Source organism: Alligator mississippiensis, chromosome 1 (genome assembly GCF_030867095.1).
Source record: "Alligator mississippiensis isolate rAllMis1 chromosome 1, rAllMis1, whole genome shotgun sequence".
In the NCBI taxonomy this organism is placed as follows: Eukaryota; Metazoa; Chordata; order Crocodylia; family Alligatoridae; genus Alligator; species Alligator mississippiensis.
In genome coordinates this window covers 48790396-48816581 of record NC_081824.1, presented here as the reverse complement: position 1 = coordinate 48816581, position 26186 = coordinate 48790396, and the positions used below count along the sequence as shown (strand labels likewise).

General features: G+C 46.7%; 1 protein-coding gene across 3 annotated transcripts in view; it reads right to left on the bottom strand.

Annotated features, from left to right (window-relative positions):
* Nucleotides 1–26186, bottom strand: part of MLIP (muscular LMNA interacting protein) — a 226738-nt gene that overhangs the window by 144392 nt on the left and 56160 nt on the right. For all 3 annotated transcript variants that reach the window (XM_019497110.2, XM_019497102.2, XM_019497099.2), the window contains exon 2: nt 10149–10229. In XM_019497110.2, coding sequence (XP_019352655.2) covers nt 10149–10229 — 81 coding nt within the window. The remainder of the gene's footprint in view (nt 1–10148; nt 10230–26186) is intronic.

Genomic DNA, 26186 nt, shown 5'->3' with positions numbered 1-26186 from the left:
CTTCCGTGGGGCTTTTTGATGCTTTTATCTAACAGCTGATTGAATCAGCTGTTAGATAAAAGTGAAAAAAAAGCTCTGCTGAAGTGCCCAAACTATACAGATACTGGGGAGGTGGGTCAACTAACGCACTTCCTCTTCTGGTAAAGTGTCATTTGTTTGTTTTTTTCTACATGTATCAGTGCCCATAATTCCTGGTCCTGTAGCCCTTCCTATAGATGACATCTGATGAAGTGAGATTCAGCCCACAAAAGCTTGTGCTGTCTCTCTCTTCTTAGTTAGTCCAAACTACCCTGCCTTCTGACTGACTTCAGATTAACACGGCAAACTACTCTTCCCTATACCCCTCAGGTAAAAGCCCCAAAGGGTGTGTCCAGAGGTGCACATGCTTCTTGTGGCATCTCAAAGCAGCTTGAGATGCTGCAAGAGGCACATTGGGAATAAAAAAAATGTTCCCTACACTGCATATTTGCAGTGCAGACTCTAAATTTGATACCTGAAAATCCAGGTATCAAAAAAAAAAAACCCAAAAAACAAACAAAAAACAAAAAACAAAAAAAAAAACAACCATGGAAAAAAAGCAGGACAAGGCACAGTCCAGAACCGTGGCCTGAGGCAACTTAGCGGTGGGTCCTTCAGAGAGAGATGCTCTGGCATCTGGCCAGAGTTTCTCTATGGTGCTTCTGTTGCCCCAGCATGCACCCTTAGCTTGCAGGGCAAACAGAAGTGGGGCAAAACTGCAGCATGACTTGGCCCCAGGCACTGTCCCAGGTAAGCAAGGACTGGGGGTGAGGAGCCTGTGTGGTTTCAGGGGGGGATTGGCTGTCAGAGGTGAGTGGTGAAGGGGTGTGGGGGGAATGTGGGATATGTGGGGAGTGGCAGGGGTGTGGTGGTGTAAGAGGATGTGGGGTTTGTGGGAAGTTTGAGCCAGGCTGCCACATGCTCACCCCACCCCACCCCCTGTGGGGCCAGCCATGCCGTGCCTGCTGCAGCGCTGCCTGGCCTATGGTCTGTGTGAGGAAAATAGGCCTGGCCTGTCCTTACCTGACCCAGTTTATCCCAGTACAGCCCACTTGGGAACCTTTGGACAGAACTGGGATGCAATGCTCTGGGATCTATGGCTCCTGTCCATAGATTTACACTAGCTGGGTGGGCTGGGCAGGGTCAGGCTGGGCCCATTCTCCATGAGGATCAGGCAGTGATACACAGCCCCACATCACCACTGACCCTCATGGAGAATGGGCTTGGCATGACCCAGCCTGGCCCACCCAGCTAGTGTGCACCTTTGAACAGGAGTCATGGGTCCTGGAGCCACATACCCCAGTCCTGTCCAAAGGCATGCTAGCAGGCCATGCCATGAGGTATCAGGCAAGGTCATGTCAGGCTGGGCCCAGCCCATTCTCTTCACACAGACTGTGGGTCAGGCAGCGCTGCAGCAGGCATGGCATGGTTGGTCCCATGCTGCAGGGGGTTGGGCATTTGGAAGCCCCCCTTCAAATCCTATATCCCCCACACACGCACACATCCCCACACCACCCTAGATTTCCCCACACCTCCCACCCCCTCCTTCAAGTCCCACACCCCCCTATGCGCGCCGGGTCTGACCCCGGGTCGCTTACGTTGCTCTGCACACGGGCTGTGGCCAGCAGCCCGGGCAGGCCGGATCGGAGAGGGCGGGCGCCGAGCTAGAATTAGGCATAGACACGTAACGGTTGATTTTAAGATTATTTTACTTACACCGAGATGGTCGTGGTGTAGGCTGAGAACTTGCTTGAGTTGCGGTTACAACAAAAAACACGAACACACGTGGAGGTTGCAAGGCTCCATGCAGACAGAACATGAACAATCACGTGGAGGTTGCTAGGCTCCACGCAGACAAACTCCGGATGTCCAGGACAAGCGCGCATTAAACTCGTTACGTCGTATAGTAGGCTCCGTTCGAAGATGGGAAGAGGTGGGCGGTGGATCAGGCCGCCAAACTCCTCTGAGCGACACACAGGGTTTCTATTACCCTGTCGCGCACACCCAGAGTCCCCACGAGATGGATGCGGAGTCCTCTTTGGCTTGGGCGGAAACTGCTCAAGCCTCTTATACGGCTAGCAGGCCAATCGCTAACCACCACGTGTGAATAATTTAGAACTAGCCAATTGCGGGGCACAAATTTGCATACGACGAGCGGGAAACCTTTGCACCGTGCATTTCTGTGCTGCAAAGGAAATGCACCCTGCAAAGATCGCTGCAAAGTGGCAGGAACACTTCCCTGCATGCGGGTTCTCTGTGCAGCAGAACTCCTCCGTGCAACGAAGCTGTATACCCACGGGGATAATTCTTAGTGCTGAATCACACACAAAAAAAATCAGACCTTTGGGTCATGACACCCCCCACCCACCCACACCCCACACACTCCTGCAAACCTAACATCCCCCCACATCCACCACCCCTCCACCCACCAAAATTTCCCCATATCCACATACTTCACACCATGCCCACACCCACCCACATTCCACCACATCCCTTCTGCAAATCTAACATCCCCCTATCACAAACCCAGCATGCCCAGCTGCCAGACAGCATGAGACCTACTGGCAGGAGCTGTGGCTGCAGGGGCAGCTATCCCCACATCCTGGCTAGTGAAGGGGTCAGGGGGAGCTCTAATTTTTCTATTATATGAAAATCAAATCAAACATCAAAACATAGATATTTAGAATTTATTTTATTATGATGATAGAGACAGTGGTAAGCTTCCAAACTGCTTTTAAATTGTAAATATATCAACAAAACTGTGCCCAACTGATCGACAACTCTCTCTTCCTATGTACATATATAGTGGTCTTTTGTTTTAATTGTGGAAGAACATGGATTTGGGGGTATTTTAAAGAGTGAATTTGGTTTGGTTTTTTTTTCAGAGAATGTGCAGTTTTTAAGTGGGGAACACTTTTAGATATATAGGGAGTAAAAGGAAGGCCCAGGGAGGAATAGGACCCCTGCTAAATGGGCAGAAGCAATTGGTGACAGATAGGGGGGACAAGGCTGAACTCCTCAACGAGTTCTTTGCCTCAGTGTTGCTAAGCGAGGGGCACGACAAGTCTCTCACTGGGGTTGTAGAGAGGCAGCAGCAAGGCGCCAGACTTCCATGCGTAGATCCTGAGGTGGTGCAGAGTCACTTGGAAGAACTGGATGCCTTTCAGTCGGCAGGCCCGGATGGGCTCCATCCGAGGGTGCTGAAGGCACTGGCCGACGTCATTGCAGAGCCACTGGCGGGAATATTCGAATGCTCGTGGCGCACGGGCCAAGTCCCGGAGGACTGGAAAAGGGCTAACGTGGTCCCCATTTTCAAAAAGGGGAGGAAGGAGGACCCGGGCAACTATAGGCCGGTCAGTCTCACCTCCATCCTTGGTAAAGTATTTGAAAAAATTATCAAGGCTCACATTTGTGAGAGCCCGGCAGGACAAATTATGCTGAGGGGAAACCAGCATGGGTTTGTGGCAGGCAGATCGTGCCTGACCAACCTAGTCTCTTTCTATGACCAGGTTACAAAATGCCTGGACACAGGAGGAGGGGTGGATGTCGTATACTTGGACTTCAGGAAGGCCTTCGATACGGTATCCCACCCCATACTGGTGAACAAATTAAGAGGCTGTGATGTGGATGACTGCACAGTCCGGTGGGTGGCGAATTGGCTAGAGGGTCGCACCCAGAGAGTCGTGGTAGATGGGTCGGTCTCGACCTGGAAGGGTGTGGGCAGTGGGGTCCCGCAGGGTTCGGTCCTTGGACCGATACTCTTTAATGTCTTCATCAGCGACTTGGACGTGGGAGTGAAATGTACTCTGTCCAAGTTTGCAGATGACACAAAGCTATGGGGAGAAGTGGACACGCCGGAGGGCAGGGAACAGCTGCAGGCAGACCTGGATAGGCTGGACAAGTGGGCAGAAAACAACAGGATGCAGTTCAACAAGGAGAAATGCAAAGTGCTGCACCTAGGGAGGAAAAATGTCCAGCACACCTACAGCCTAGGGAATGACCTGCTGGGTGGCACAGAGGTGGAAAGGGATCTTGGAGTCCTAGTGGACTCCAAGTTGAACATGAGCCGGCAGTGTGACGAAGCCATCAGAAAAGCCAATGGCACTTTATCGTGCATCAGCAGATGCATGACAAATAGGTCCAGGGAGGTGATACTTCCCCTCTATAGGGCATTGGTCAGACCGCAGTTGGAGTACTGCGTGCAATTCTGGGCGCCACACTTCAAGAAGGATGCGGATAACCTGGAGAGGGTACAGCGAAGGGCAACTCGTATGGTCAAGGGCCTGCAGACCAAGCCCTACGAGGAGAGACTAGAGAAACTGGACCTTTTCAGCCTCCGCAAGAGAAGGTTGAGAGGCGACCTTGTGGCTGCCTATAAGTTCATCACAGGGGTACAGAAGGGAATTGGTGAGTATTTATTCACCAAGGCGCCCCCGGGGGTTACAAGAAACAATGGCCACAAGCTAGCAGAGAGCAGATATAGACTGGACATTAGGAAGAACTTCTTCACAGTTCGAGTGGCCAAGGTCTGGAACGGGCTCCCAAGGGAGGTGGTGCTCTCCCCTACCCTGGGGGTCTTCAAGAGGAGGTTAGACGAGTATCTAGCTGGGGTCATCTAGACCCAGCACTCTTTCCTGCTTATGCAGGGGGTCGGACTTGATGATCTATTGAGGTCCCTTCCGACCCTAACATCTATGAATCTATGAACCAGAATTCCTGTTAGTGAGGCAAATGGCTAGACCTGGACAGAGGACCCAGCTGGAGGACAAATGAGGTGGCTGACCTCCTGGCCATTTGACAGTTCAAAGAAGGCCACCACACTGAGTATATCTTCCAAGCAATAGCTGCCCAGATGGTAGTGCAGGGGCAGACATGGCAGCAGTGTTGCACAAATGCCAACTGTGCAGCCACAGCCCATGGGCAGCTGGCCCAGAGGTGCAGATGCCTCTGCTATAGTGCCCATGCCACACCCCAGGCAGCTTTGTGGTCCCCATCCAGGTCTAGCAGGTGCACAACCTCAGGGCTGCATGCTATCACCACGTGCTGTCATCCAGGTGGCAGCAGGTCAGCCAGGCAGCGTCTTCCACTGCCAAGCTGCTGCAGTGAGTAGAGGGTGGAGGGAACCCTAAATCAGGGCTGCATAAGCAGTCCAGCTGGCACAAGGGGCTACTGTCCCCAGGTACCAATTGGCAGGCCCCAAGAGCTCCTTATATCTTCCATATTAACTTGGGCTTTAAGGCCCACCAGTTAACTGTTAGCCCCCACTGGGTGGGGCCAAAGGTTGAAGGATGCAACTACTATTTTTTTTTTTTTTGTGAGACAACTAAGGAATAAAAGGGTAGGAGTGATGTGGGGGTCAAAGGTTCAAAATGTGAAAATAAGTTCTCCAAAGCAGGCCACAGAGCAGAGCCCCCCAGGTCACACCCACCGGTCCTCAAAGGCATCCAAGGAGCCAGTGGATGCTGCCCAGTAGTGCTGTGCCCAGAAACGTGCTCAGACAAGTGAAAGGAAAGCATCCCCACAGTCTCTGGGCACCTTCCCAGCCAGAGCCTCCTTCCTGGTTAAGTATAGGGCCCACTTGGCCAGGGCCAGGAGGAGGTTGACCAGGAGGTCCCAGGACTTGGTGGGGTCACAGACAGGGTGACCAAAAACAAAAAAGTGGGGGGTGAAATTCAACAAGAACTCAGGAAGAAGTTCTGGAGGTGGAGGGGCTGCAGCCTGGCACACTTGAGGGTCATGTGCACCAGGGTCTCCCTCTGCCCGCAGAAGGGACAGGAGACCAGGGTGTCTGTGAAGCTCACCACATACATGCCTGTGGTGATGGCTCCATGGAGGAGCTGCCATCTGAGCTCCCCATTGGCTTGTGGGATGAGTATGGAGTACAGACTCAGCCACTGGAGTGCCCCAGCCATGCCCTGACCAAGCAGGTCCCACCACTTGGTGTCTGGGTGGGGCACAATGGTGGCATGATGGATTGTGCAGCACATGAGCATATAGAGGTGGCAGCACTGGACAGTGGAAAAATCAAACCAGTCTGGTGTCCTCCAGCTGGCTCAGGTAGTAGGGCAGGGAGTGCTGTGAGGTTGGGCAAAGCACCAGTCCCACAACAAACTCTGGTGGCCTGGAAGACACAGGGAGGCAGGGACCAGCACCATGCAGGTTCTTGTCAACACATGCAAGGGCATCACAAGGTAGGGCAGATTTCACCTCCTGAACCAGACAGCATGTTGCATGTCATGGGTAGACCCATGCACCGGGTCAGCTTAGTGGGGTCCACCCACTCCTGCCTATTGTAGTCCAAGAGGTCTGTGATACAAGTGACACCAGCCAGGATCAACTTCTGTCACAACTGGGGCGCCACTGCTGTCAGCACCTCCAGCTGGGAGTTCCAAAAGAGGGGCTCAATGAGCAGGTTGGCACCCTGAGAGAGTGTTGCAGGGGACATGGAGGCAGCGACCAGCCTCCAGGCCCAGATAAGGTCCTGGTAGAACTTTGGCAGCCCTCACAGGTCCTGCAGGGAGAAGCCCCACAGGCTGAGGAGCTGCCAGTCATATCAGAGCCTCCAGAAGTGGCAGAGGAAGGTGTGCCCCATGTGACACCATGTCAAGTGGCTACTGACACCATATGGCAGCCACTGCAGGGCCTGAAGGTGGAACATCTGCATAGACAAACCAGGCCCTGGCTGCCCTCCTGAAAGGGAAGGCTCAGGAACTCTGCAGTAACCCAGTGGCATCCTGGCCAGAAATACTCCAGCACCCATGTCTGGAGCCCTGCCAGGACCTTAGTGGGGGTATAGGAAGGGTGTGTAAGCAGTGCCAGAGCATGGACAAGACCAGCTGGTTCAGCACTAGCACTCTCCCACAGGGGGAGAGACACCTCAGGAGTACTGCCCATGCCCAGAGCCACTCCATCCTTGCCTCCAGCTGGTGCCAGTTCTCTGGTGGGGGGGGGGGGGCCTGTGAAGGACAGGTAGACCCCCAAGTAGAGCAGCAAGCCCGTGCTTCAGCAGATCCTGCAGAGTGTGGGTAGGAATGAGCCCACCTGCCACCCATCACCCACCGCCAGGCCAAAATTCTTGACCCAGTTGACCCAGGCAGAGGAGGCTGCTAAGTATAATTCCTGGCAGGCCTCCACCTGTGCAGGTCACCCGAGTCCTGGACCATGAGGAGTGTGCTGTCAGCATACGCTGACAGGACTAGCTGCACCACTGGAGGAGGTTGGTCAGACTCCTGGGGTGGAGGCTGTGGGGGCATCAATCCCCTTGAGGGCTTGGCTGGGATCTGCCCCCATAGTGGGGGGCTGAAGGAAGCTCTGTAGGGGCATCTGCACCCCCAGAAGATTCCTGCCCTACCATTGTTTCACATGAGGAAGGGGAAAACAATAAAGAAAACCAAAATATACAGTGAGGCTGGTGAATCTAATAGGGCCAGTCTGGGGTTGGGGGGAAATTGGGACTGGGGGGAAAGGGGCCAACCCACAGGAAAAAAAAATGGGAGGGCTATGCTTGGGGAATGTAGGGGAAGGGGAACACACACAAGGGCTGGGGAGACTCAAGCTGGCTTACTCAACCACACACCAAACACCAGGACAGGGCAAGTGGACTGCAGAACTTACCACACAAAGGCAAAAAACACACAGGGAAGGCTGCTGAGGCAGATGTCAAAGATGGCTGGTGCTGTGGAGGGGCTTTGTTTGTTGAAGATCAGTCCAGGAGCCCCTCAGGCCTCCAGCCAGGCACTCAGCAGCAGAGCAATAGGCAGGAAAACAAAGCAGGATCAGATGCAGTAAGTGCAAAAGCAATTAGTCAATTAGAGAGTAATCCAGTGCAGTTGTGGTGTTGAGTGGTGCAAGGTGGTGCAGCAGGGAATCTCCCTCTCTCCTGAGATGGGGCAGCAGCAGAACAGACGGCAGCAGTAGCAGCAACAGGAGCAGCAGCAGTGGTAGCAGCCATCCAGTTCAGCCACTCAGGGTGTGCTTCAGGTGAAAGTGGAAGTGAAGGCAGGGGGTGGCCTGCCAAGCCAGCTGGGGCAGGCAAGGCACCTTTAGACTCTGGCAGTGATGGTGGAGGAGGGGTCCACAGGCAGTGTAGGCTTCCTCCCCAGGCTGTCCCTCAACTGCAGTTTGGTGGTGGGCTGGGCAGCAGGCCGGAACAGGGGTGCAGAAGCTAGGGTACAGTGCAGTGCGGTGAGCCCCTCCTCAAAGGAGGGCAGCAGCATGCAGCACAGGACCCCCCCCATGGGGGGGGTAGCAATAGCAGCAGCAGCCCAAAGCAGGAAGGGATACAGCCAACTTGCCCCTAAAAGCTCTGAGAACAAGCCAGCAGCAGGCAGAGACAGGAAGGGGCCTGGCCATCTTCTCCCCAGAAGCTCCTGAGACCAAGCTTGCAGTAACCAGCAGCAGCAGCTTGGGACAAGAAGGGGCGTGGCCAACTTCCTCCCAGAGGCTCCTCCGCCAGAAGCTCCTGAGAGTGAGTAGCCCTGAGCTTTTTGCCAGGGCAGCTTTTTATACCACTGGGACCAGCACAGGTGCTTGCCCCAGACTCTAGCTCTCACTGGCTGCAGATCAGGGCAGAGCTGAGCAAGGTCATTTTGCCTCAAGTGGCACAACTTGCCCCATACCAAAATGCATGTTCAGGCATATGTGCTGAGGCAAAAATCTCCAGCACAAACTTGTGCCATTCCTATTTGAACTGCTGCAAGAGCACGTGCCTGCATGTGTGGACATGCACAATGAAAACAAAAGGTCAAGGACTGTAGTATCATGCCTCAAATATATTCTCACTTACAGTTTCTTCTATCTTCAGCTAAGCAAACTGCCCCATATAAATATAAATGAGAAAGCAAGTAGTCCTGTAAAAGTTGGATATTACTGCATATCCTATAGACCCTGAAACAGTTGGTCCTTGTCTTATACCCAAATTTTCCTAAATTTTCTTTTGAAGAATATTTTGTTGGTGAGGGACTGATAACAAGTGAATACTTTTTAGTTTTTAAAAACTGGCATTTTTTTTAATTTTTGCCTTGAGATTATCTAGGGATTGATTAAAAACTTGAACATTTTTTACAAGTTTTGCTTCATCAGAAAGTAATATTTTAATCAAAATTATTCTGACCAGAAAAAAAAATCAACTAGCTGTGCTCTCAATTGCCTGTCTCCTAACATTCATACCATCCATGTCCTCCTGTGCAAAGCATCCACCTTCACTTCTTTAAACTCCTTGAAATATTTTCAACAGATATCTGCTTCTCTGAACACCATGCTTATTGCCCTATCTTGTGTGATGGTATATTATAAAAATTATACATTCTTAAAACAGAAACCAATAAGAATAAAAATCCCATCTACATTTATAACATTATGACTTGGGTTTTCAAAGTGTAAGCGTGAAGCACCTAAATGCTACAACTAACACTGTAATTGACAATATTTGATACAAAAATGCCATCATTGTTCAAAAATCAGTTCAATATTCCCAATATCTTACTTAAGTTTTCTAAATCTATTAATAAAACATGCTAGATGATAAAGTTTTAATATTTGCAAAACTATTGCTTTCTTGATCAATCAGAAAAAAGAGCTTTATGATGTTGCTAAATCAACATATTAAATAATATATTTTCATAGATTTCATACAGTATAAATTAAAGCCCTTATAACCAGTGGCACACAAGTAGACTGTTGTTTTCATTTACAAGTAAGCTGTCCAGAGCAAAAGTTCTGGGTCCGTGTCTGCCTTCTGATACACAGTGAGGGAGCAATGAGTGTCTTTTAAATATCTATACAAGAGATATGTGGTCTTACCAAATAGAGAGCTATCTATTACAGAATACAACTGAGCCCCTACCTAAAATGTTCCACATTCATGCTGTATTCTGGATTCATGGAATATTTTGGAAAACACCAGAGGCAATCCTTTGATCTCCTTTGATCATTAACTGAACACAAAGCCAACTGGGATTTTCTTCTACTGATGACTGCAGCGCTTAGCCCTCTATAATTTGTACAAGAATTAAAGAATAAATTGTAAAAATTGAGATAATCTAAATATGCTGCCTCATAATAAATGAACTTTCTCAACTCTCAAGACATGTTACAAAGGTTCAAAGCAATAATGACTAAAAATCTCTTACCTGTTCCGTATTAAGGAACTTCAGTGGACTGGTGAAATGAAGATCTCTTTCCTCTGTCCGTTGTCCATATGTAGCATGCAGCTTGGAAGGGGAAAAAAAAGGCTTTAAATAAAAATGTGAATGTGTGTGACAGAATGGAGAACAGATTATATTTTCCACTGTCCCGCTTTCTAGAATTTAACAGGATATTCATTTAAGTCCGTATGCGTGGGTCTAAAAGAATTTTGGATACAAAGAGTCACTGTTAAAGTTCAAAACATGTTTCACAATAAAGATAAAATTATTGCTTGCTTATTTAATAACTGTATTAGAGAGGAGAGAGTAGCAACATATAATTTTCATGTTGTCTGTGATTGAACTAATCAAAATCATTAAAAAATTATTGGTTTTAGATTTTTTCTATGTGACTGGATTGTTAAGTTAGTTACCACACATGCCAAATATAAGTGTATAAGGACCATTTTTGGTATGGATTTACTTATGTACAAGAACACTAACACTTGTTCTACTGGCATTATCGTAATAAATTATTTTTAATCAGAATGGCTGTGTTAGGAGTTTTCATATTTGTTTTTTTCAACCTTCACTTTGTCTTTTTGGAAAAATATATATTTTCTGTTTTTCTAGTGAGCATAAGCAGCTACTAAACATGGTCATGCTCCATTCCTCAAATGTTTTAGTGTGTGGGAGAAAGAATGGAAATAGATTTTCAAGGACATTGTGCATTTTGTACTGAAAACAAAACAAGTAATGAAAGTTTTTGTAGCTGAGGACTGGACAGCAGGAAAACTGGATTCTATTCCTACTTCTGAATCAGACTTCTTGTAGGACTCTGGGCAAGTCTCTGTAACCTTGTCCTAACCAAAATAGTTTGACAATACATGAATAATTCCAATTCCTTGGTGTGTCTGTAATTTACAATGCATCAATACAGTAGCATAACTAGGGGAGAAGTAAGCAGGAACCAGATGTAGACATTGTTTTAGAGGGGGCACCAGAATTACCCCCTGCACTCCAGGAGTCTTTCATAGATTTCATAGACATTAGGGCTGAAAGGGACCTTGGAAGATCATCGAGCCCAGCCCCCTGCCCTAGAGGCAGGAAGTCAGGTAGGGTCAAAGGATCCCAGCAAGATAGATACAAGGGAAAGGGGCCAGGAGGCTTCCCTGGCTGACCAGAGAAATCCAGGGCAGCCTAAGGGACAAAAGGGGAGCACATAAAAAGTGGAAACAGGGAGAGATCACCAAAGATGAATATACCTCCTCTGCTCGTGCCTGCAGGGAGGCAGTTAGACAGGCCAAAGCTACCATGGAGCTGAGGATGGCAACCCAAGTAAAAGACAACAAGAAATTGATTTTTAGATATATAGGGAGTAAAAGGAAGGCCCAGGGAGGAATAGGACCCCTGCTAAATGGGCAGAAACAATTGGTGACAGACAGGGGGGACAAGGCTGAACTCCTCAACGAGTTCTTTGCCTCAGTGTTCCTAAGCGAGAGGCACAACAAGTCTCTCACTGGGGTTGTAGAAAGGCAGCAGCAAGGTGCCAGACTTCCATGCGTAGACCCTGAGATGGTGCAGAGTCACTTGGAAGAACTGGGTGCCTTTAAGTCGGCAGGCCCGGATGAGCTCCATCCGAGGGTGCTGAAGGCACTGGCCGACATCATTGCAGAGCCACTGGCGGGAATATTTGAATGCTCGTGGCGCACGGGCCAAGTCCTGAAGGACTGGAAAAGGGCCAACGTGGTCCCCGTTTTAAAAAAGGGGAGGAAGGAGGACCCGGGCAACTATAGGCCGGTCAGTCTCACCTCAATCCTTGGCAAAGTCTTTGAAAAAATTATCAAGGCTCACATTTGTGAGAGCCCGGCAGGACAAATTATGCTGAGGGGAAATCAGCACGGGTTCATGGCAGGCAGATCGTGCCTGACCAATCTAGTTTCTTTTTATGACCAGGTTACGAAACGCCTGGACACAGGAGCAGGGGTGGATGTCGTATACTTAGACTTCAGGAAGACCTTCGATACGGTATCCCACCCCATACTGGTAAACAAGTTAAGAGGCTGTGACTTGGATGACTACACAGTCCGGTGGGTGGCGAATTGGCTGGAGGGTCGCACCCAGAGAGTCGTGGTGGATGGGTCAGTTTCGACCTGGAAGGGTGTGGGCAGTGGGGTCCCGCAGGGTTCAGTCCTTGGACCGATACTCTTTAATGTCTTCATCAGTGACTTGGACGAGGGAGTCAAATGTACTCTGTCCAAGTTTGCAGATGACACAAAGCTATGGGGGATGTAGACACGCCGGAGGGCAGGGAACAGCTGCAAGCAGATCTGGACAGGTTGGACAAGTGGGCAGAAAACAACAGGATGCAGTTCAACAAGGAGAAATGCAAAGTGCTGCACCTAGGGAGGAAGAATGTCCAGCACACCTACAGCCTAGGGAATGACCTGCTGGGTGGCACAGAGGTGGAAAGGGATCTTGGAGTCCTAGTGGACTCCAAGATGAACATGAGTCGGCAGTGTGACGAAGCCATCAAAAAAGCCAATGGCACTTTATCGTGCATCAGCAGATGCATGACGAATAGGTCCAAGGAGGTGATACTTCCCCTCTATCGGGCGCTGGTCAGACCGCAGTTGGAGTACTGTGTGCAATTCTGGGCGCCGCAATTCAAGAGGGATGCGGATAACCTGGAGAGGGTCCAGAGAAGGGCCACTCGTATGGTTAAGGGCCTGCAGTCCAAGCCCTACGAGGAGAGACTAGAGAAACTGGACCTTTTCAGCCTCCGCAAGAGAAGGTTGAGAGGCGACCTTGTGGCCGCCTATAAGTTCATCACAGGGGCACAGAAGGGAATTGGTGAGGATTTATTCACCAAGGCGCCCCCGGGGGTTACAAGAAACAATGGCCACAAGCTAGCAGAGAGCAGATTTAGATTGGACATTAGAAAGAACTTCTTCACAGTTCGAGTGGCCAGGGTCTGGAACGGGCTCCCAAGGGAGGTGGTGCTCTCCCCTACCCTGGGGGTCTTCAAGAGGAGGTTAGATGAGCATCTAGCTGGGGTCATCTAGACCCAGCATTCTTTCCTGCTTATGCAGGGGGTCGGACTCGATGATCTTTTGAGTTCCCTTCCGATCCTAACATCTATGAATATATGAATCTATGTCCAAATTTTTCTTAAAAGAGTCCAGAGTAGGTGCTTGCACCACCTCTGGAGGCAGTTTATTCCAGGCCTTGGGGGCTCAGACAGTAAATATGTTTTCCCTTATGTCCAGCCTGAAATGGTCTTGGAGGAGTTTGTGACTGTTTGACCTTATCATCCCTTGGGGCACTCTGGTGAACAGGCATTCTACCAGATCCTGATTATAGATCCCTTATATATTTATAAGCAGCCACCAGGTCCCCCCTGAGCCTGCGGTTTTCCAGGCTGAAGAGTCCCATGGCTCTCAGCCTCTCATCATAGGGTCTGTTCTCCTGCCCTCTGAATGTACATGTGGCTCTCCTCTGGACTCTCTCAAGCTTTTCCACATCCTTTTTAAATTGTGGAGCCCAGAATTGGATACAGTACTCCAGCTGCGGCCTCACCAAGGCTGAGTACAGTGGGAGGATGATATCCTAGGATTTGCTTGAGAAGCATCTATGGATGCAAGCCAGGCCAGCTTATATTCATCTTGTGGTCAGTCATGACCCCCAAGTCCCTTTTGTCCATGGTGCTAGCAAGCGTAGCACTGCCAGCCCTATAAGCATGCTATGGGTTTTCTTTTTCCCCCAAGGTGGAGTACCTTGCATTTTTCAGTGTTGAATACCATCAGGTTTTCATCCACTCATTTTCTAAGCCTGTCAAGGTCAGCCTGGATCACCAGCCTATCCTCATGTGTGGACGCTTTACCCCAAAGTTTGATGTCATCAGCAAACTTGGCCAGTCTACTTCTGACACCAATTTCTAAATAATTAATAAAGATGTTAAAGAGTATAGGTCCAAAGATAGAGCCTGGGGGGACCCCACTGGCCATGACACACCATGATGATTTATTTGCATCTATCATCACTCTCTGGGTTCGATGTCGGAGCCAATTTCCCAGCCATCGGACTTTGATGTAGCCAAGGCCACGGTTGGCCAATTTTTCCATAAGGAGATCATGGGACATCAGATCAAAGGCTTTTTTAAAATCAAGATATATGATGTCAATCTATTCTCCCTTGTCCAGGTGATACATCATAGAAGGAGATGAGATTGGTCAGGCAAGACCTACCCACAGCAAACCCTTGCTGGCTGTCCCTCAGGATGTTGCCATCAGCCAGTTTATCAAGTATGGTCTCTTTGATAATTTTTTCCAAGATCTTCCCCAGGATAGAGCTCAGGCTGATAGGCCTATAGCTCCATGTATCTACTTTCCTCCCTTTCTTGAAGATAGGCACCACATTGGCCTTCTTCCAATATTCAGGCACTTCACCTGAGCGCCATGAGCTCTCAAAGATCCATGCCAGTGGCTGAGCTATGATGCTTGCCAGCTCCTTAAATACCCTAGGGTGTAAACTATCAGGGCCAGCTGACTTGAAGCTGTCCAGCCTATCAAGGTGTTCCTTTACATGGTCTACAGTGATGTAGGGTAACAATTCTCCCTCACCCTGGCCATCCTGTACCATGTTCAGCAGGGTGGTCCCTTGGAGCTGGTGGAAAACTGACACAAAATACCAATTAAGCAGATTGGCTTTTTCCTGGGTGTCAGTTGTCCCATTTGGTTTATCAGGGATGCAATGTTACCCTTGCTTTTCTTCCAGGTCCCGCTCAAGTAGCTCACTACCCTGCTGCACCCACAGACAAAAGTGCTTGCTAAGGTATGCAAGCACTGATGTTATTGAAGTGACTGTATTTGCACTAAAGAAGATGCCTTGCCATCTAGCCCTGTGCATTTGTAATGTTAGTGAAGTAAAGTACCCACAATGCAGGCCCAAAACACAATTCCAGAATCTTCTTGAACACAATTCTCCCTGCATTCCTATACAAATTACACAGTATTTATTTAGCTAAAATTCCCATTTGAGCACACAGTTCAATTTTTCAATTAGAACTATCCAGTTAATGAGTAATACACAAATGCAACTGTCTTTTCTCCTCTGCCATGGACTATCCCGGTCATGATTGATCTCAGTAGTCAATATTATTTATCTCAATAGTCAAAGATTTCCTCCTCTGGCCTCTTCTAATTGGTTGGCCTTCTAGTCCCATGTCAGCTGGTTTGACAGCTGGCCAATTCACCTGTCCTTTCTTCCTGTATTCCACACTGTCCTTGCTAACCTCTTTGTCCTATCCTTCACCTATTTCTTTTCTCCTTCAACATTTTATTCCCATCCACAAATCTTTCCTCCTTTACAAGCTTTACAAGTGACACAAGCTAGATTCTGCAGCACTTGAAATAAAGCTGTAGAATGTGGCCTGCCTGATGAAAGAAAGTCTGCCAAAGGATAATATATTAAGGTTTGATTTGATTTCTCTATATGTTCCCAATGTCACACCTCTGTCATAGATATTTGCAAACATGAGAACAAAGTATAAAAAGTTTTGCCAAGAGGTATAACTAGCATTTTGGGTACCCTGGGCAGGAGATCAGGGTATGGCTAGAAGGGGTATGCCCAGCTACTGTTGCTTTGGCTCATACTTCCCACACCCTTGCTGCTGCCATGCGGGCTCACCAGGGGCCAGCGCTCCCCCTAAATCAACAAATGAAGCCAGTGCCTCATTCATCCTGGTCTACCTATACTTTGAAGTTAAAAAATTATTTTAAAGACTGAACTGGTATGCTATCTGCTTGTGTAACTTGATACTGTCTATTATCCTATAGTGGGCTTCCTTCTATTTTAAACAACATACCAGGTATTCTAAGACCTTTACAAAAGAAGCAGAAAAAGAAGTTATAGCACTCAGAATTTTATGCATAGTTACCTCCAGTTACACAATGTTCTTGTCCTGCTTTAAAAAGCAGCTGTGTATATGGAGTCAATTATCACCTGTTTATACTTTACAGTTAAATGAGTTTGATCATTATTTTCCTAAATGGATCAAAGCCAAATGGGTGTTATTTTGTTCAAAGAATCAAAATTCCTTTAAATATTTTAGACTTTGGGCTGGCAGCATCTGTAAATAATATTGCCCACACATTTAATTAACATAAACTAATCAAAACAATTATAGCATTTAAAAAGTGGCTAGACACCCCCCACCCTTTGATATGAACAGCAGTTTATCATTGTCACTGGTTCCATATCCAGATTTGCTGCTTAATTTTTCAGTTTAAATATACAAGAAATACTTTAAAGAAAATTATATTAAAATATTAACACAAAAAATGCAGATCCAGCATCTACTTCTTATGTATCTGAGCTTTGATTTGACAGCTTTAAAATGAGTAAGGAATGGGAATTATGGGCAGCTATACATGGTAGCTGCAGATAAGAAAAACAATTCAGGTAATTTATTGTCAGAACTACCACTCCAGGGGATTTTTATAAACACTGGAATCAATTTAAAAAAAAAAACAAAAAAAAAAAACCTTTCAAACACCCAATTTCCCACAATATATAGAAAATTATCTTGTGTTATTACAAAGTGTTTCTAACATTAGCCATTCCCATCTATTCTATTTAGGTTCTTCTACTATATCCCCAATGCTATAGTTTTTGAGTGCCTTTCAGCAGCCCATTAAATAATGTGACTAACATATTTCACATGTGGCTAGGGAAGTCGTACTTGGAAAGTAAAGTTTTAATTTGGCTGGGTTTGAGTTGGGTTTTCTTGTTTTTTGGATTTTTGCTTTTAAGTTGCAAATCTACTGTGTTTTGTGCTGTCTTTTCTTTAGAAATTGTCAAATGAATATACCTGTATTTGGAGCAAAAGATGGCAAAGTTGTTGCAATCCTTAAATTCTATGATCATGCCAGAGATGGATGGGGTTTTTTTACCTTAGCTATGGACAGCTCTTCTCTAATATAATAAAAGCCATAGTCTGTGTGTCTGTCTGTCCATAATACCCTGGGCCAACTGAGCCTATGCTGCCAAATGGGCAGGTGCTGATTGGCTAGGCAGCCTGGGCTGCCCAGGCCCAAGTTTGAGCCGCTAATGGGGAAGTTTGACAGAGGGGAACATGCCCTGGCCACCCAAGCAGTGGGGCTGCCCACCAAAACAGTCAGCAGGGAGGGGGAGGCGGTGAGCAGGAAGGGAGGGGAGGGGAGACAGGCAGATAAGGGCCAGGTGGAAACAGAGTGGCAGGGTGGAACAGGGCCAGATATGGAGGCAGCACAAGGCTCATAGGCAAAGGGAGGGAAAAAAAATTGCGGGGGGGGGGGCTGAGCATGAACATGCGTGACCTCACACCCCACCCCGGAGGAAAAGTCTGAGGGGAGGGGGAGAGTGCAACTGGGAGTGGACAAGGATCAGGAGGGAGCAGAGCAGAGCTGGGATCTGGGCCCACTGCACTCATACAGCCGCCCCTTCCCCCACACCCAGGGCTCTTGCCCAGTGCCTGTGGCCCCCGCAACACTGCAGCCCCCCAGCCCTGCACCAGCCCCAGCTGCCTCCCTGCACCACCCAGGGGGGCCCAGAGCTGGGGATCTGTATGGCACCAGCCTTGGCTGCAGTGGAGGGGATGGAGAACTTAGGGCCCCCACACACACCCCGTCCCAAGTCTTCCTTGGGAAGAGCCTGGTGCAGCCCAGTGGCTCCTCCAGAGGTGCAGCACTTGGGGGGCATGGGGCAAAGATGGCTTAAGCTGAGGCTGGGCTCTGCCTGCTCCCTAGATGCGCACCTCACTCTCACCTTTGACAGTGGCGTGGCACCATGTGCATCCCCACTGGGCAGGCTGGGCAGTGAGGCACATGGCACCACATCACTGTCAAAGCAGCAATGAGGTGCACAGGCAGGGAGCAGATAGAGTCTGTTCCACTGCTGCAGCTGCCCTTACCCTGTGCACAAATTGGGTGTAACGTTCCCCCCCCCCCCCACACACACACAACTCTTGGCTTCCCAGTGCCATGCCTCTGGAAGAACCACTAAGTTGCGCTGGGCTCTTTCCGGGCATGACCCAGGGTGGGGCGGGCATGTGAGACCTGAGGGCTCCAGCCCAGCAGTGCAGCTGAGGCTGGCCCCGCTCCAGCCCCAGCTCCAGGCCCCCCTGGGCAGTGCAGGGAGGCAGGCTGGGCCGGGAGGGCTGCGATTTTACAGGGTCTGCTGGCAGTGGGCAATGACCTCAGGCATGAGGGAAGGGGTGGCCATGCAGGCCCCTGGCCCAGCTCTGCTCCAGTCCTGGTTCCCCTCCCCCCACAGACTTTCCCACCTGGGGGGGGGGGCATGCAAGCTCACATGCTCAGCCCCCACAAAATTCTTTTTCTCCCTCCACATGTGCACACATGCATGTGCCTGTGTGCATCTGTGTGTCTGTTCATTGCAGGAGGGAGAGTGTGCTTGTGTCTGTCCATTTGCAAAGAGTGAGTGAGTAGGGTGCACACCTGTCTGTTTGTGTGTTTATGTACATGCAGAAGTGTGCGTGCATGTGCCTGTGTTCATGGCAGAGAAAGTGTGTTTATGTTTCTGTGTCCATGTGCAGAGTGAGTGAGAGTGTGCGCCCATCTACATGTGTGTGTGCATGTGTTTGTGTGTGTGTGTACATGCATGCATCTGTTCATGACAGGAGGGAGAGTGTGTTTGTGTCTGTGTGTCCATGTGCAGAGAGTGAGTGAAAGTAGTGTGCACCTGTCTGTGTGCACAACTGCATGTGTGCGCCTGTGTGTGTGTATGTTTGGCCATAGTGGGACAGGGGGACAGGGAGAAGGAAGAAGAGGCGGGCATGTGCCCAACCACCCCCAGCCCAGCAGGGTCCCCCCCAGCCTCCCCCACAAGCACCAGGAGGGGAAGGGGCCCTGCCCACCCCCCACATCCCTGTAGCCCAGGTCGCAAGGGCAGAGGGGGCCTCCAATTTTGTGTTTGCCCAGGGCCCTAGTGCACATTAATCCAGCTCTTGGTGTGGGGCTGGATGCAGAGTAGTGGGGGTTGGTGCGGAGCTGGACACAGAGCGGCATGGGGAGGACACAGGACCATATGCAGAGCAGCGGCAAATTAGGACACTGGCTGGCAGTGGTGGCCACTGCATGAAAGCTTCCCCAGCCCCCACATCCCTATTCCTGGGAGGCAGCAGTGGCATGGGGTGGTGGGTGCCAGTGCTCTGTCCCCACCCACCCCTTCGGCCCCCATCATTCTTGATGGGCAATTGGCTAGTTTATCATATACATCATCTGTACTTGATGCAACTACCCCAACACAATCAGCCATAGTTCCTTTGAGAATTACTTTGGAAAATAAATGGTAAAACTGTACTAGTATAAGCTATCCCAGTTTAGGTGTCATCTACCATGTTCATCTTGTCGTTTTTTAAAGACAAAGAAGTTATTGCCTGTTCAATTCCAACTCTCACCACACTAGACTGATAGCCACCTATTACAAGCAACTTCCCCCAGGTAACTGCTCATTCACTAACCTAATGTGGGGAGCTTTAAACTACATTCACCAGTGGATGGGTAGACAAAGACCTGGATAGACAAAGCCTTGGCTGGGATGTTTTAGTTGGGAATGGTTCTGCTTTGCCTAAGGGATTAGACTAGATGACTTCCTGAGTTCCCTTCCAGCCCTAATTTTCTATGAATCTGTGATTCTATGATCTCTCCATTCCTGATCCCAATGTAAATTTACATCAGTATACAAAACCAATATAGGTTATACCACTGTATATGATGATCTCTGTAGGGCCAGAAATTCACCGGTGAGGATTTAGGGAAAACCAAAATAAGGATTATTACATTTGGTGCCATATTTTTTTACAAGAAAAGAAAGAAAACATGAGATGCCAAATTAAGTGATCTTTACCCTTTCATTTCCTATTTTCATTAATATTAAAAAAGCAGCAGTTATAAGCATGGTTGTTATTATAGCCATGCAAATAATTGTTTTGTTTGTTTTGTTTTAATTACTTAAGTTATGAGCATTAAAAAAAAAACAGATAAGGACAAATTTGAAATTTTGTAATATTTTCAAAATGTTCAGTGAACCAGAAGGTTCAAAATCCAAAATCTGTCTTTTGCTTGAAAAACAATTTATTTTCATTTTATTAAATGTTTAAATCTTTAATAAAATGGAAGAAAAATGATACATGAAGTGTTATATAGAATGTGAAAATTAAAAATATTCATAAAAATATTTAAACAAAACTTTTACATTTGTAAAGTTTTTTTTTTATGAACACAATTCAAAATAACAACAACATGAACATGCATTCACTGTCTATATGCAGCTTCATTTTTGATGAAAGTATCAGCCAAAAATCAAACATCTACTATAACAAATTTTAATTATTTTTTTTAATATTTTTGACCTGGTTAGTGGGTGTTTGCATAGTGTGTATATAGAGGCAATTGCATAATAGCTCGAAATAAAGTCTTATTCTTGTATATTGTGTATGGAGGAGAGGGTGGTTGGGGGTGGGTCTGTGTATGTGTTGGGGAATGGGGTATAGGGTATGTGTATGTATGGTGTGGCTGTGGGTGTGCGTATGTGGGTGGGGTTTATGAAGAGGTACCTGAGTGGGGGTGTGGGGAATGTGGGAAATAGTGTGAGTGTGTGGGGAGTTGGGTGTGAGGAGTGTGGGGTTTGTGCAGGTGCTTGTGTGTTGGGGGCATGGGGGAGTTTGTGGGTGTGGGGTTTGTGGGGTATGCATCTTATAAAATGTGGGATATCAAAAAAACTATAACTTAAGAATTTTAATATGAAATGTGAAATATGAGTTGTCGAGTCTAAATTCAAAAGCTTTGCCTTCCTTTTCTCATGTCCTTGTGACAAAATATTTTGCAGTATTCATGGAATTGGTGGAAACTGACTGGGCTCCACCTTGAGTGCTTCTGCTATAACCTCAAACTTGAGACCTCTGAGCTGTCAACTATCACCTTAGCACCCATGCCACCCCAGCCCCCAAAAGCTGTACAAAATAGTGCAAATCATTTATACATAAGTGATTTTGAGAAGCATCTTTTCCCACCCTTCACTTGCAAAATATCATGTGTTATGAAAAAAATAGTGAAAGATAAGTGATTCAAACAGTAGAAAGCACAGGGGCAGATCAGAAGCAGGTGCAGTGGTACAGCCACGCCCCCACCCCTACCCTTTCTGACCATGCTGCCAGAGCAGCAGAACTTAAATCTTGCAGGACATAAGCATCCCCCCCTCCCTTCCCTTCCATGCTCAAAGTCATGTCTCTTCACCTCTCCATCTCCCTCCCCTCCCATTCCCCCTTCACCTGCCTGGGGCGGGGACAGCATGGTGAAGGGGAGCTTCTATCCACTCCAGCTGGACTATGCTGGGGCTGCACCCAGCCCAGGATAGCAACAACAGTAGCTACAAGCAGGTGCATTTCCCCTCCCGTGTCCTACTCCAGGTGTTCCCTGCCAGCCCAGGAGCAGTCATGTGGGGGTGGGACAAGCTCCCTGGCCATTGCCACTGCTGCAGCAGTCTCAAATGAGAGCAGCCCCTGCACAGCTCAGCTGTCAATTGCACCAGCATGATCAACCATAGCTGTAGTCATGCTATTTTTGCACCCCTCTACAAAGGTGGTGCCTGGAGCTTCTGCCCTGATTGTTCCCCTCCTCCCCACAGTTACATTACCACAGTGGGAAATGTTGCGGTGGCATAGGAAAGCCAGATATTACAGAAAGCTGAGCACATGGTGTAGAAAATAAAAACTTTTTAACAGACCTTCTATCTTTTATTATAGAAGTCATCTAAACACTACAAAAGCAGCAAAAGTAAACATGTAGCTAATTATGCTTAAATACAAATTGTAAAAAAAGTATTGGTTGGAAATGTATGGTGCAGTGTGATTTTCTTAGATACTTAAAACTGCATGGTGAGCAAAGGCACAGAGATAAGGAATGTTTAATGTAATCATTTGACTTCTTTAATTAATTAATTTGAGCACTTTAGTTGATCTTAACTGTTTTATTATACAAGGCAGCTGTCATTTTGGGGTACAGAATAAAGGCTGCCCTTTCAAGAATTTTCCACAAGACCTTCTCTCCATCTTTGTGGACCTTTACCTTGTAGAGAAGCACTCAGATAAGAGTAATTATGAGTGACCCTAAACGTTAAGGCTGGCTGGAAAACATACATTCCATTTCCTTAATAAATAAATACATAAATAAATTAAATCAAGTTTTTTGAAGTTTGTTCCTATTCTAATGCAAACTGAGAATGATTTTAATTTTTTTTATGAACTGTGTGTGTGTATCTATGTGCATAAAAGAGAAAGAGAGAGAGAGAGAGAGAGAGAGAGAATTCCCCTCCAAAAAACAATAACTGAATGGGAGGGCCACTCACCTGAGATGTTGAGGAAACCAGGTTGAAGCCCTGACTCATCAAGATGCTAGGATATTCTTAGATAGGTCTCTCTTTCACCAGAAATTCCCTCCTGCACCCAAGAAAACTTCCTGATGAAGCTGATTCAAGACCAAGAGTTTCTGTGAGAAGTTTCAGTTTCTACAAATTGGCATTTTCCAGTGGAAAAAAAATTAATTGAAAATTTTCTAATTAGATTACCGTTAGAAGTATGTTCAGCTACTGCTGAGGGGATGAATCCCTGAGTATATGGACAATACAGAATTAGTCAAGGTAGCACAGGGCCATCAGGTTCAACACTTTATTTCTTTCATTTAAATTAAAAGCAACATTTTTAAATGAATGAAATATTATATGCTATCAGAATTTTAAATAATTTCCTACAGGGATTTTAGCCAGGAAACAGGGAAAATGCTAGATACAGGAGGGCTTATGAGTCACTTTCAGAAAAAACCTGCTTCATTTCCTTTACTCTTAAATGTGATTTTTTTTTTTTTTTTTTTTTTTTTTTTTTTTTTGCAGTGCCAACTTCTGAAGGATGATTAGCAGGGGGTGGGCTTTGAAAATAAGAAAGGCATATAGAAAATGAGAGAGAATTTAAAGACTGCCTCACATGATGCAATGGCTCATTTTGATAGCCTGTCATTTGATTAAATTCCCTTTGAAAATCAGAAAAAAGTGCATTTCACAAAGGTTAATGGGCTGATCCTGCAAACAGTTGTGCATGTACTTAACTTTTATACAGATGAGCAGTACCACTGTACTATAACCTCTGTTATAATTGAAACTCTACTTAAGGTAATGTTTCCAGGAGTGAGTTCTAAAACCCTAATCACAATTCTTTCTGAGGAAGCAGATATAATCAGGCAGCATCTAAAATATTAATCCATAAATATAATATAACAGTAATAGAAATGGCAAACCAAAACCCTTTTGATAAGAATATTTTAGCTAGGATTTTAGCTATAGCTATTTCATCACAAATAAACTAATTAATATGTGTTTAGTACAATGACTGACTAACAACTTATGTTCTCACTCTATTTTAACTTTTGTTTAAGTCTTAGCTTTAAAAATTGTATGTAAAATAACAATTTCACAAATATGAAGCTTGTGGTTCACATGGTGTTTTGTACACAACATTGAAAATGTTATTTAAGAAATGTGTGAATCCTTAATTTTGGCTGTAATTGTTTGATTGTCTTTGAAATAAAGAAGTGATTCTTAACCAGGGTACTGCAGCACCCTCATGTCCCTTAAGATCCTTTTAGGGGTACAGCAGGATGCAACTCTCTGTTTGCACTCAAAATCCCTCCAATACTTGACAAGGTGAGGAAAGCCATCAAGCAGATGACGAACAACAAGGCATCAGGAGCTGATAGAATCCCTGCTGAAATCTTCAAGCAGCGGGGAGACAAGCTCACATCATAGCTCCATGCCCTCATCTTAAGGATTTCAAATGATGAGGAAATCCGAGATGACCTCAGGAATGACATGACTGTGACAATCTTCAAGAAAGGAGACAAGCCCAACTGTGGAAACTACAAAGGGATTACCTTGCTGTTCACTACAGGAAAGACCATTGCGGGAACCCTCCTGAAATGTTTTCTTCCACTTACTAAAGAGATCCTTTTCAGAATTTCAGTGTGGGTTTAGGGCCTCAAGAGGCACAACTGACATGATCTTCACAATCTGCCAGCTGCAGGAAAAATGCTAGGAACAACATAAACCTCTCTACATGGCCTTCTTTGACATCATGAAAGCTTTCAACTCTGTCAACTGAGAAGCACTGTGGAAGATCCTGAAGTATGGATGCCCACCAAAATTTACCACCATTCTTTGCTTGTTCCATAATGGCATGTGAGCAGTGGTTCTCAGTAATGGATCTATCACAGATCTCTTTGAGGTTAAAATGGGAGTTAATCAAGGCTGTGTCCTCACTGTAACAGTCTTCACAATATTCCTTACTGAAATGCTACATCTGACCACCAACACATTTCCAATTGGCATGGAGATAGGCTACTAAGTGGATGGTAAACTGTTTACAGTCCATCCAGCCAACTCCAAGCCGAAACCAAGACCATCATGACATCAATCATTGAGCTCCAGTACACTGATGATTCTGTAGTGTATGCTCACTCAGAAGTAGACATTCAGACAATCATTGACATCTTTACCGAGGCATACAAGGAAATGGGATTGACACTGAACATCCAGAAGACTACGGTCCTCATAAGCAAGCTCTTAATGAGCAGTCCCCAGATCTGGAAATTCAGATTCACAGTGAGATGTTGGAGAATGTTAAATAATTCCCTTATCTTGAAAGCCATCTCTTGCAAAAAGCTAACATCAATGAAGAAATCCAACATCCCTTCAAATGTGCAAGTGCAGCCTTCAGGCTCCTAAGGAAACAGGTGTTCAAAGATCACGACATCAGATCCAAAACCAAGCTCATGGTTTATCAAGCAGTTGTAATCCCCACCTTACTGAGACGGACAACACATCAATCTTCCTTGACCATGAGGGATTGCTGTTGATGACTATGACTGGAGACACCACAAGTCATTGGAGAAGTATCAACAATGCTGCCTGCAAAAGATCCTTCAAATCGCGTGGGAAGACAGATGCATGAATGTTAGTGTCCTCTTGCAAACAAAGACCACGAGCATTGAGGTGATGATCATTGGACATCAACTTTGCTGGGATGTCCACGACATCCAGATACCTGACTCAGACTCCTGAAACAAGTTTTATTCTCCCAGATCAGTCAAGGCATACACTCAAGAAGAGGGCAGAGAAAGTGCTTCAAGGACATCCTCAAGGCCAACTTCAAAAAATGCAACGTTGACATCAACTCATGGGAGACTATCACCCAGGACCACCCCAAATGGAGGAAGAGTTTGCTGCAGGGATCTCAGTACTTTGAAACCTTATGACAACAACAGAAGATGAAAAAGCAGGAGTGGCAGAAACAGTGGGAGCATCTACACATGCCCCCAACTTAGTACTTGCTCTAGCTGGTTTTACAGTTTGTACCTGCCAATGCTACATCACTGTAGTGATGACCTACGTCACTGTAGCTTTTTGCTATGGCAATGTAGCATCTCATGTAGTTATGCCCAGCCCAGTGTGTTGCGGACAGAACCAAGAATCCAGAGCCAGCCACCATACATGGAAACACATGCCTGAGTTGCAGTAGTGTGTGACAATCCTGGATCAGTTTCCTCAGCCCTCTTTGGACCCACAGATAAGAATCTTGAAAGACAGTCATCCTCATTTGCAAGGAATTGCCGAAGAGGTGTACAAATATGATTCACAAGATAAACCTAACAATTTCAAAAAAGAATCCATAGTGTAAAAAAACCCTGACCTATTGCAGTCTATGTTCAATAGAAAAATTGCTGTATTATTTTTCCATAGTCAAAAAATGAGCAAAAACTAAGAGCTGGCATTTTCCAGGGGGTGTTTTGAGCTTAATTAGGGGTACCTTGAGTCTAGAAAGCTTGAGAATCACTTCAATAAAGAATCTTAGTAAAAATGATCTGCACAATAAAGACAGTTTTTATTAAAGTTGAAATCTAGTGATATCTTTAAATCTTCTTGCTTGTCAAAACAGTGGGT